The following is a 12,038-nucleotide window of genomic DNA, read 5'->3' on the forward strand; positions in this document are numbered from 1 at the left end:
TAGAAGACCTAGATGTTTTCTTGTCTCCCGAATCCTGCAAACAACTGGAAGACTGCACTTCCCACTGCCTGTCACAAAACACCTTAGGGACAGAGCTCAGTCATTCCCATGCTCCCAAGCAAGGTCTTGGGCTCTACTACACTGTTACACAATCCAGTCATGACACAGTGTCCTTAGGGACTGAGCTGAAAGCAGGCAATGAAATACTGAGAACACCTTCCCAGAAATTACTACTAGAACTAAAGAACAGGATCTGTCTCTTCTTACTGCCTGGTCTGCAATAAGGAAATTGTCTTGCGACTGCTCATCTGTAAAGCCCATACAGGAGCAGTGCTGCTCCTCTAAAACCCCAGGAAGCTCTGAGAAAGAGCTCGAATCTTTCCTTCATAACACCTCATTCATACGCCTTCACAGCATCAAGGCTTCAGACTCAGGCACTGAAATAGCTCACAGCAAGCTGGCAGCAGCAGCCAAGTAGTTGTCTCTGCCCAAGAAGAAGGGCTCAGGCTGCAATTCTCCTCACCAGGGAGCTTCTAATGGCAGTGAGTTTTCACCCAGGTGGTTAAAGGCTTTCTGCAGCTTCAGGCTGCAGAGTAGGGTTAGGGCAGGGGCAATGCTGAAGAACATGACTACTTTATTCATGAGAATTTTCACTTGCCAAGAGCCAGCGGTTGCAACACAGGACAGGCAAAGAGACTGCTGCACAGAGAGGAGAAAGTGATTCAAATCACACACTCAGGAGGGAGCCCAGAGTCTGTTTTCACCAGCCCAGCCAGCCTGCCACAGCAGTGCTGCCATCCAGCATCACTTCATTGGAATCTCCCCACTAGAGCTGCTGCTGCTCTTTCAGCATCTGTTCTGCCTTTGGCCACCTACAAGACATAGCAAAAATCACACAACTGGAATGTATCTGAAGGGTATCTGGGGCAACTTCCTCCCAGCAAGAGTCAATCAGCCACTGGGATATAACCTGGCTCTTAAAGAGTCTTGTTTTTTACTACAATTCAGTACTGAAAAGTGCAATCCCAGTTAGGAGAATGAAGGCTGAAAGCCAGAATACCTATATTAGATTGTTAGTATTATTATTTATTTATACTGACATACAGAGAACAGCCACTTCCTTCCCACCTTAAGAAAGCAATCACATGTAGGATGGAATGTGTTTATCTGCTTAGAAAGCCTCCCCAAAGCATGTAAAATACATTTTCTTAGGAAAAAAAAAAACAAACACAGCAGAGATTCCTCCCAAGCAGAAAATGCTCAACTGCTCCATCACTCTGTTTCCATCCCTTCTTTCCCTGGAGAAAGGCAACAAGCCAGCCTCACATTAACTGCAGCACTCCAGCAATTATCTTACTTTGGGAAGCTCCATTCTTACTAAAGCAAATGTTAACTGTTCCACATTCACTTGTCAGACTTTAAGAGATGAGTTCTACAATATTAGAGTGGGGGTTTTATCTCTTTAATGAAATTTTTGCATCTCTGGGAGAAAATCTGAGTTAGAAAGTGCCGAAAGCAAATACTATCTACTTCTTCTAATGGAAAGCCAGAAGTCACTTTTTGCAACTGCTAGTGCCAAAAAGGGTCTCAGAACAAACTCACTGAAAAGCAAAATTGTCTTCAAGCTATAATGGACTTGAGCAAAGTTAAATGAAACCACTAGCAGGGAATGAGCACAATGCAGAACAGCCTCACAGACCTGGAAGGGACCCCTGCAACCTTGTGCTCCATCCTCTGAGCAGTTACAGAACACACGTGTCCTCCCTCACTTGAAAAGCCTTTGCTGGATCCCATCTGCCTAAAAGCCATCCTCAAATAAAAAGAAAATCTTTCATAAAAGCACAGAGTAATAAAGACAACTAAACCTGTACCGATCCATAGAGGACAAGAGCAAAGATTTACTCAAGGTATTTGAGGCAACTCAGCTTAATCCAGAATTATTATGTATGCATTCAAGCACCAAACATTGTTAGCTGACATCTCCATTACTGAAAGAAGCCATCTGCCAAGCCAAGCACATGTTACTGAACTTAACAGCAAAATTATTTCTTTTTCTTGTCATTCATTATCTGGTCTTTTCCTGGACCTCTACTAATTCATGCAAACAATTCCCAATGTAAGCTGAGGAGTCCTGCTAGAGACAGTGAGATGCTGAGCTCATTCCAGATTCACTCTTGGAGCCATTTATTACACTAACAAATGATAGCATAAATTTTATCTTGTAACACCTGGGGTGGATAAATTAGCAGGCCAGGAGGGTGGGCTTTTAAGGATGCACCCACATTACAAACAAACAAACAAAATTACCCCTAAAACTCCCCAAACCAACTCAACAGAAGCTAAAGGGAGAGATACTAACAGTTTGTATTGCCTGAGTATGCTGAACTCTTAGTCTGGGTGGGCCCCACTGAGGTAAGCAGAGTATTAAGTGGACAGATCATGCCCCAGGAGAAGAAAAGGGCTAAACCTGAATTCTGAAAAACACTACTCCATTGCCTGGTTGGCTGAGACAGAACAGAGCCAAAAAAACCCCACCATGAGACCACAAAGGACACCGAGATTTCCTCTGACAGCCCCCTGCACACACTCCTGACTCACATCAGCTGCAGAGCCAAGTTCTACCAAACCCAGTTATTAAACAGTTGGCAAGCCTGTCTACACTTCCCTGCTACCATTATTGGTATTGGAACCCAGCGCCCCAAAAAGGAAATGCTACATAGCTGATTTAAATGGGAGCCAGATGGCCCAGGATGTACAAAGACTAACCTTCTGCAATCCATTATCACAGGTGGTCAGTCACCTTCATCTTCTGGATCCAGGGATGTTACTGGGGATATCGTAACAGATCTGTGCTCAAATGCTTGGCTCCTCCAATATTTGATATGACAGTACGTATCACACACACTAAACAAAATTAAACTCTTTTCCAGAGCTGCAGAACAAAACTCATGCTTTGAGTTCCCATGCTTTGTTAGCTTCCTTTTCCTTCTCCTCCTCCACTGAAATCACTACTCCTTTGCTAGGACACAAATGACGCTAAGCTTGACGGCAAACTTCCAGTAAGCCACACTGCTACTAAGTGTGGTATTTTGGCTTAAAGTCATCAGGTACTCTCTTCTAGATAACGAAAACAGCAGCAACAATCAGATATGGGGAACCCATCCAGAATCTCTCCAAAAGTTCTGCCTTTATATAAAAACAATTGCAAGTTGCTTTCTGTACAGGAAAGGAATTAGTGTCACATCCAACACATATAAAAACTGAAGCACCAAAAGGGAAGTTACCAGCAGAGTATGTACAACCACATGAAACAATACACAAATTACTCAAAAGCTGCAATACACACCAATATGGAGAGTATCTAAATAATCATCAATGATTTTTCTTCTATTTCCCTCTCACATCTGAGTTGCCTTCTCTCTGACCTCATTCTACTGGAGGTCAGGACTTACTCTACTGGACCAGTCTCTTGCATCATGTGAAAGAAACACGTCCAGAAGACACAGCATCCCAAATAACAATGAATTGCGGAATCACAGAATGGTTTGGGTTGGAAAGGACCTTAAAGCTTATCTAGTTCCAAACCCCTGCCATGGGCAGGGACACCTTCCACTAGAGCAGGTTGCTCCAAGCCCCATCCAATTCAAAGCCTGCTTGGTCCAGGCATCCCCCTTCAAAGGCCAGGCTCTGTCCCACACTTCACCACCAGTTGTCCTCCTTTTGTCTTGTCCTGAACCTGACTGGGTACACTTTGGGAAGGGGCAAATCCTTGATCTTTGCCTTTCTAGAGAGGCCCCACCATCAACTCACCAGCACGCGATCTCCAAGCCGTAAGTCCTTCTCCCCTTTTTTCACAGACCCACTGTCCGAGAGGTTAGATCCAGACTCATTGCCCGTCTTCATGGCGCTGTTGAGGACGCTCTCCCGCAGGGGGATGACACGACTGGAGAGAGGTGGCGTAGCTGTCCCCGAGTGCAGCGACAAGTTCTGAGCCGTCAAGGAGTCCACGGAGGGGCCGTCGCTCCCCGAGCCCTCGGCCACCGGCTGCCGCGTCAGCTTGGACGGTCGCGTAAAGATCCCCTGCAGCGGCTGGCATTCAAAGTACCGCACTCCACCGACAGAGCCGTCATTCTTACCCACTGGGTCATCCAGAACAACCCCTGCCCACTGGCCCGGAGCAAATTGTGTCTCCCCAAGATACTGGATCACACCTGGCTTCACTCCATTTACCCAGACGCGTTCGCCCACCACAAAGTCTCCCAGGAAATCATCGCCCACCTCGGCAACCTTTGAACCCGACTTCTCGGCGCTGGTGGTGGAGGTGGTACCCTGCTTGTGTAAAGGTGAGCCTGTGAATCAAGGGAAAAGAGGTTTTGGTATAAGGAGAAAATCCTAAAAGGCAGCCAAAACACCAGGTAAGGGCATTTACAGAAAGGAAACATCTGGGACAACAACTTAGGTTGCAGGTTAACACCGAGTGGAGGTTAAAACCAGAGTGACCCCGTTACTTACACATCTTCCTCAGCAGGAAAGCAATTTGCACAGAAATTTCCATCTGCTGCCCAGGTTCTGCACACAAAGAGCCCACTCCACGTCTTCATCCCCCTTTGCAATGCCCCAGTCCCACCACAACTCCAAAGGCTATTTTGCATGGCAGTATTAAAGTGAATAAGTTTAAAAGGACAGGAGTGGTGCTAAGTCTTTCAGGATCAAAACAAGACCAAGAACTGCTGCTTTGAAGAAAGATGCCAAAGTCATCCAAAACATAATAAATAAGAAAAACAAGAAAAGTATGAGACACTGATATTTTAGTACCTGGTGCTACTGCAACTCCTCCACGTATTCGGTTACAGGCAAACAGGCCGAGCATTTAGAGTCCCACCAAGGGCACTAATAGCTCCTGTGGGACCACGCAGCTGTCTCTGCAATCTACTCAGTTTTCCCAGCTGCTGTTATGCTCTTTGCTGGAGCAGAACCCAGCAGTGAGCAGACACTTGGGGTATGTTCAATATAAACAGCATCTCTCTAAACAGGAAACATCTACACACCTCTGCATGCACAACCTGCTAGGGCTGACACACCATGCACCAAACTCAATAAAACCCACAGTAAAGAGCACTTATTCCAGCATCAGTCCATCAAGTTGAAGCCAGACCTCCAAAAATGCTTCCCTGAACTGAGAGAGGGAAAACTGCAGGTGATGCTGGAAATTCACTGTCCCGCTCGCTCTTCAGCACACCCTTGATTGGCCAAACTCATTCTAATACACAAGGAGGCCCTTAAGTATGTGACTGGCATCTGAAGTGGAACAAAGAAAACCCAAGCAAACAAGACAGTGGGACCCAACTCATGTAGACACCACCGTCAAACTATCACAAACTGGGCTTTCAGCCTAGGCCCCAGGGAACTAAAGACAAGGACATACGGAATCCATTAAAATCCTATGAAGGTTAAAGGAGGAGGTTAAGTAAAGCCCTAAAAGAAACCACACAAGACATTGCAGAATTTAGCTTGAAAAATAAATCCAGCAAGTCATATACCATGGACCTTCATTCATCCTCAGTTCTTGGTAGCACTGAGGTCCCAAGTGTACTTCTCCCCACAGCTAGTGTAGCAGGGGTATGTGCACAAGACTTGGCCCCATACATCCTGTGCTCAATGAAAGTGACCTGGGCTCTTTAATCAAACTTTAAGCTGAAATTTCTGGGTGCCACCAACCAGAACAGCCTAAAGCCCACCCAGGAAGAGATTTGTCTTTCCTACTGGAGAAGGGTGACAGAGAAAGCCTCAGAGCTGCAGAGACAAGCCAAACTCAAGTGCTTGTCTGAAATGAACTGTGAAAGCTGTTCAGACTCAGACACCACTGCATCATTCCTACAGCTCTTTCAGAAGTAATGGGCCTGAAAGATAAGGTTCAGCTTCTAGAAAGCCTGACGAATAGAAAACTCTCAAACCAAGATACCTCAAAGCTTTGCTAATGTCAGGGAAAGAAAAGAGCAGCAATGCTTCAGTGGCAGCATAAAGAACTTAGTTTCTCCTGAACCAGCACCAAGAGCAATTAATATTGATAGTTTTGTTCTCATTAGACTCCAGAGTCAATGCTCTTGACAGATCTCTATGGCACAGTTGCACCAGTTTGTTTGTGGCTTCTTGGAGAAACCTTCTCTTGGCTTTTGGGCCCTACTCTGAAAGTTTCCTCAACCTCACATGTTCTGCATTAACTTTTTTTTTTGGCAAATACCTGACATTCAAGCCTGTGTTACTCCCAGTATTGTAAAAGACAGTATGAGAACATGAGGTCCATTAGAGGGATATTACATCCAAGAACTGGCTCCACCTTAAAAAGCAAAACCCAAAACCTATAAGGATGCTTAGAGCTTTTGATCTTTACAAAAGACTTGAAAGAAGAAGAGATGGGGAGGAAACAGAGTTCCATCCATATGAACCATAAAAGCAACCATAAGCAGAAAATAAGACCATTTTCATGTCAGTGTTTAGTAGCACAGGACAGTAAAGAAGCCAGATTAGGAACCTGCAAGTTATATTAAAGAAACTTTTAGTTTAATAACCAGAGATGGCTACAGTAGTTTATCACCAACAGCATCTGTGATATGTACCTCTCTCCTTCCATGATTATGAGAATAAATTAGAAACACAACTTCCATCCTTGGTCCATGTTCAGCAAAGTGCCGCAACACACAGATTTCATGTTGCTGGCATGCTTGTGACACACGTGTGCAACTTGCCAAGCACAACAGCCAAATTCAACTTTACCACACTATAAGCACAGCAACTGGGGGGCTCTGCATCTGCATTCAACAAGATCAAAGCTGGTTTTCTAGTCCTACTGGAGCCTGATTTCAGCACACGTCCTTATTACAGCTGTTAGTTAAGGATCAAGATACAGGTTACATTAGTGTTCACAAACACCTCTGCAATGTGGCTTAGATAAGCAAACCCTTCAGCAGTGAAGCTCAAGCAGAGAAACGCAGGAAGGCTGCCTAAGGCTGAACAAACAATGCAGCAGGATTTAAAACCATGTCTAGACTCACATATTTCACTGTGAGAGCAAACACCTTCAAATACTGACTTGGACCAGAATAAAGAAGAAAAGAAAGTTCACTAGACTTTTGGTGTAACATTGTGTTCCTCCAAAAGCCAAAATTTAGTGGGACTTTATAGCCTCCATTGCTTTTAGGTGCCAGTCTGACAGGCAGGGCTGCAACTACAGTAATTACAACATCTCAGGGAAACCATCTAATTGTAGGCTCCAGAGCAGAGCAGCTCAGTCAGAAGGATTATTATTCTTTAGCATGAGGTGAACTATTCAGAAATAGGATTTAAGTGAGGCACTGCCAGAGGTTCACCTTCATTATGGCCCTGTTGTTAAAACATCCAAAGAGCTTGTCTATGCCTCTACCACTTGGATTTGTTGCTCCTGGTCAGACCGCCCAGCTCCAAACTTGGAACACCAAGTTCCAAAAAACACTCTGGCAGCAAAGCAAGGCTACAGATCTCAGGTACAAAGTTGAGAGTTTCACAAGAGAAACAAAACCAACAAAATACAGACTGATCATCTTCTACTCCAACCCTGCCATTACCTGCTGATGCTGATCAAGAAGCCACAGGAAGTCTTTGAAGGTGACTATTGGGCATCCTACTCAGCAGCTCACCTGGAAGCCAGCAAAGAGGAAAGCTCTTTCCTCCCTTGGTCCAGGAGGATCTCCCTCTGCTGCTCTGTCCAACATGAGCCTCACTTGCCAGAGGACTGCAGCTCCTCCCTCCCTCTCGCAGGGGCCAGGCTCCAAGACACAACAAGCAGAAAGCAGGATCTCTTCCACTTAGGCTTTCCAACTTTATAACCCTATTGTACCCATGGGCCAGCTCATTCTTTTCAGTTTAAATGGTCTTCCTGTAGGTCAGCTTTCAGGGCTGAACAACAACTTATAAATCAGTCATACACGCAGCACCCACTATATGCACATCTTATCCAACTCTAGATCTCTATTTTCCCTTCATAAAGCTCCCACGACACATTCGTAACAGCCACAGCAGCCCTGGTGCTTAGGACCCCTCTTATAAACTTGTCCCATCAGTTGCAGGGGTCCACAGTGGCAGGGTACCCCACAGTGACAGGGCACCAGTACTTCAGGAGCCAAACAAATCCCTATCAGCCAAGAGCTGGAGAGATTAAAGGTTTTAACTGAAGCTTCAGCCTGTTCACATGGCTCTCATTACTGTGCCAATGAAAGCCATGTGTCCAAAATCCCTGGAAGCAGGACTCCCCCCACAAACGGGACAGACTCTACCAGCTCTCAGAAGTGCCTGCTGTAGGAAGGGGTGAAGAGAGCTTTGCACAGTAGAGGAGCAAGAGTCCCCCTTCAAGTAAACTCTGAAAGCTGAAGCAGGAGGAACAGAGCACTTGCTCTGCAGCATCAGCAGGAATACCCTTCTTTGCAGGACCCCTGATGAGATGCTCTGCCTTGTGCTATGTCTAAGTGCCATCCACATCCCCTCACCCCCTCCACATCTTCTGACCTCCCACAGCACTGCAGTTGCTCATTTCTTATCACCAGGCAATTGAAACAAAGGGCAAAGGAAACTTGTTTCTGAAGGGGAGGAGGGAGAGGAAGAGAAAAATAGTTTAGCATGAGAAGCTAGTGAGTGTTGCCCATGTATTTCCTACTCCCTGCAGAACCCTTTTGTAATCTTGCTGCTCCCAAGACACATGCCAGGCACCCCAACTGCCAAAGGAATCACAAATGCAGCCTGTTGTGTTGCCATGGGAATCAGGAGACAGGCAGTAAATTGATAAAATGGAATCACATTAGGTTGAAAGGAAAAAAAGAGATACACCAGAGTAACATCTTATGCCAGAAAGGAGGGAGAAATGAGAGAACACATCATACTTACAGAAGAGCTTTACTGTGCCCCTAGGAGAGGTCTCGTCTGTCTCCATTTAATCCTCAGAAGTTTTTACCCTCCAATCCCACCACATGACAAGACAGCCCAGCATGCAGCACAGAACTGCCTTTCCACTTCCAGGCTGCTTTCCCTCTCCACAGCAATCAACAAGTTTCTTATCCACTAGCCAGCAAGAAAAGAAGCTGTACCAAGCCTGGCAGAAGTGTCAGTGTCACAAGACCTGAAGACACAACATTCTCGTCTCACTGGCCCATACTATAGATAGATCTATAATGGAGCTATAGATATTACTAAACTGTGAGGGGACAGCATGCCTTGCAGCTTGTGAGCATGTCAATGTGCAGCCCTGCAACTAAACTAACCAGTCACAAAACTGGTACCAGCTCTGCTCCCTCCCAGCCTGGGCAGGGCTTCAGGGCAGCCCCGTGACCAGGGCATCCTAATGCCCATTTGAAGCACACACAGATTTTATCACTGGGAAACCACACTGCTGGCCGCAGGGGTGCCTGCTAAAAGGAATAATGTATGGTTTTACTGCCACAGGATTAAGTAAAGCCTAAGAGGCACTAGGGAAGCCTGGCTCACTGCCCTGTAAGTCAGTGCTTGGGTGAGGATGTGGTCTCAGCTGGGACATCAGACACTGCCCCATTCAACCTGCAGCCTGTACTCAGAGCACCAAGCATTTGTGTTGGCAACAGAGCACCACCACCACCCACTATGACCTGGAGGTGCATGTTGTCTTTACAACCAAGTACCTATAAGCTCCTAGTTCTGTTTGTTCTTTTACACTGCAAGTACTGTAAACCTCTCTGGGTCTGCAATAGTATTTCATCCCCAAGCACAACACAGAGATGCATTAACCGATAGAGAGCAGAGCTGATCAGAGCTTCCCCTACAGAGAAGGGAATAAAGAAGGCCAGTCCAGAGCATCTGCTGCCAAAGACTCAAGTCTCAGTCCCTATCAATTACAGTCTACCAGGCAAGAGACAGGCAGAACAACCCACTGCACCACCAGGAGCTGCCACCCCACAGGCAGGGGGACAGCACCAGCAGCAGCCACACAGGCTGACAGGGTCTCCCACAAGAGAAGGGCTGGCTGGCTGCCTGTACAGCACTCGGTGATGGTGAGGCCTCACCACATGTCATTTCCAGGTTCCCACACAGGGACTGGAGCTTGTTAAGCAGCTGGGATTACATCAACACGACACCGTTGGCAATCCAGTGAAAGCCAGCCCACTCTGCCATACCCAAATTCAAATTACCCAGCACAGCAACGAAGCAGCTGTTTTCTGCAAGACTTATCACAGCCCTTTCAAGCTGCAGGACAAGGCAGAGAGAGGGAAGAGGTGACTGTGAGAGAAAGCGACACTTTGCAAGCAATAGCCAAATGCCTGTGGGAGGAAGCAGCCCGAGAGATTTATGGCTGGCTTGGAAACAACTGAGAGCTCTGCAAATTCAAAGCTGAAAAGTTGGGGCTGTAATCTGGCATGGAGACAAGCTCTGCATCTGGCACCCTGGAAATCTGTTGCCTACTGTTCCCTGGAATAACCCCCAAGGCATGGATATTAAGATCTGATGCAACTTCAGCATCACTGGCTCTGGCTCCTTCGAAGAAAGGAGACAGGCCTAGAAAGAAATCTGCGAGGAGGATGAAGGAAAAGAGGAAAATAAGAAAGCAAACACGACTTATGAATGAACAAGCAAAATCAAATGAGAGCTGCTGCAAAGTTGCAGCACTGAATGCAAGGAGATACCGATTGAGGCAGATATTTGTCTTCACAGAGGCAGCTGGGAAGGGCACTGAACCTCAAACAGACATAGGGAACAAAAGCCTTCTTATAAAGGTCTCATTCAAGAGGCTGGCTGGTACAAAATCTGCTCTGCCACAGGCAAGACGTGCTTTCTTGGTGCCCGCTGGAGACAGGAGGGATGGAGGACCCTGGGGTTTAGGAACTACACTAGATCAAATCCAGTATTATTCTTAAAAGAAACAAACAGCAAAGGTATATATTTGCTATGGGTGAGGATTTTGGGCTTTTCAAATAAACAATGGTATTCAAAATATGCAAAGCAGATAGGTTTTGGCAGCACAGGGCACTCAGGAGGCAAGTGACTAGTAGAAAATGCACAAGGTTCCTTTCAGTGAGGGATAATTAACTTGCAGCATATGGATGGATCTATTCATCTCAAGATTACAGTCTTCAGTTTTACATAATTATTATTTTAAAAACTAAGTAAATATTCTTTCAACATTCATGTTTCAATACGCTATTCAACAGCCTGGAATCCGACCCATCTATCACACCTCTGGAGCAGCGCCGGGTTTGCCCAGAAAATAATGGAAACAAAAATCCCACAGTTTTAAGGGTGTTTCAGGTTTGACAAAGGACAGAGCATCCATGTCTGCCTCCCCAGCTTGTGGCACCCCTGCCTCTAGGAATAAGTGAGACTCACTTGAAAAAGCTAAGACTATGCCTTAGTGTATTGTGGAATAACACAGGCTAAATCCTTCTGTAAATGAAGTCACTTCAACTAGAGAAAATGCTACTTGGAAGCATTATTCACACTTTTTACTACAGCTTACCTGAATTAGAGGATATAATTTTCCATCTAAACAAGACCTTAGGTGTAAAGATCCAAGACCTGTCCCCTCAATCCCATATCCAAACAGGGTTACCTTGCCCAGACCACAACTACTAGAAGACTTAAGGACAGAAAGAAACATTAGAAAGCAGCCTGGAGTAGCCCAGTACAACGGACACCCATGAGACAGCCCAGAGAACAAGAACACCAACTGGTAGAGATGCACTTACAGGGATGGCTCCTGCCTGCAGTGAGCTTCTGAGTGCAGCCTGAACGTGTAACCACGACCCTCAAATCCTCAGCACACTCACCCGCGGCTCTGCGTCTTCGGTGGCGTAGCTATAGACGCACCATATGTTCAGCTTCTTTATAAACCTAGCACAAAGCTGACTTCTTGAAGTCTTTTCTTTTCAAAGCAGCATGGAAAAGTTTGGGAACGAGCTCAGCCTAAGCCCGCCATGTCTGCAAACCCCAGCACACACATACGTGCACAGTTGTCCGTGGTTTCTCAGGCTGTGGGAATCTGTAAA

General features: G+C 46.0%; 1 protein-coding gene across 4 annotated transcripts in view; it reads right to left on the reverse strand.

Annotated features, from left to right (window-relative positions):
- Window positions 1–12,038, reverse strand: part of CLIP2 (CAP-Gly domain containing linker protein 2) — a 74,705-nt gene that overhangs the window by 32,664 nt on the left and 30,003 nt on the right. For all 4 annotated transcript variants that reach the window (XM_061470364.1, XM_061470365.1, XM_061470361.1 and 1 more), the window contains exon 3: window positions 3,811–4,349. In XM_061470364.1, the coding sequence (XP_061326348.1) occupies window positions 3,811–4,349 (539 nt within the window). The remainder of the gene's footprint in view (window positions 1–3,810; window positions 4,350–12,038) is intronic.

Source organism: Pezoporus flaviventris, unplaced genomic scaffold (assembly GCF_033815535.1).
Source record: "Pezoporus flaviventris isolate CSIRO_AGI_PZ_B2104156 unplaced genomic scaffold, CSIRO_AGI_Pfla_v1 ptg000063l, whole genome shotgun sequence".
Taxonomy (NCBI): domain Eukaryota; kingdom Metazoa; phylum Chordata; class Aves; order Psittaciformes; family Psittacidae; genus Pezoporus; species Pezoporus flaviventris.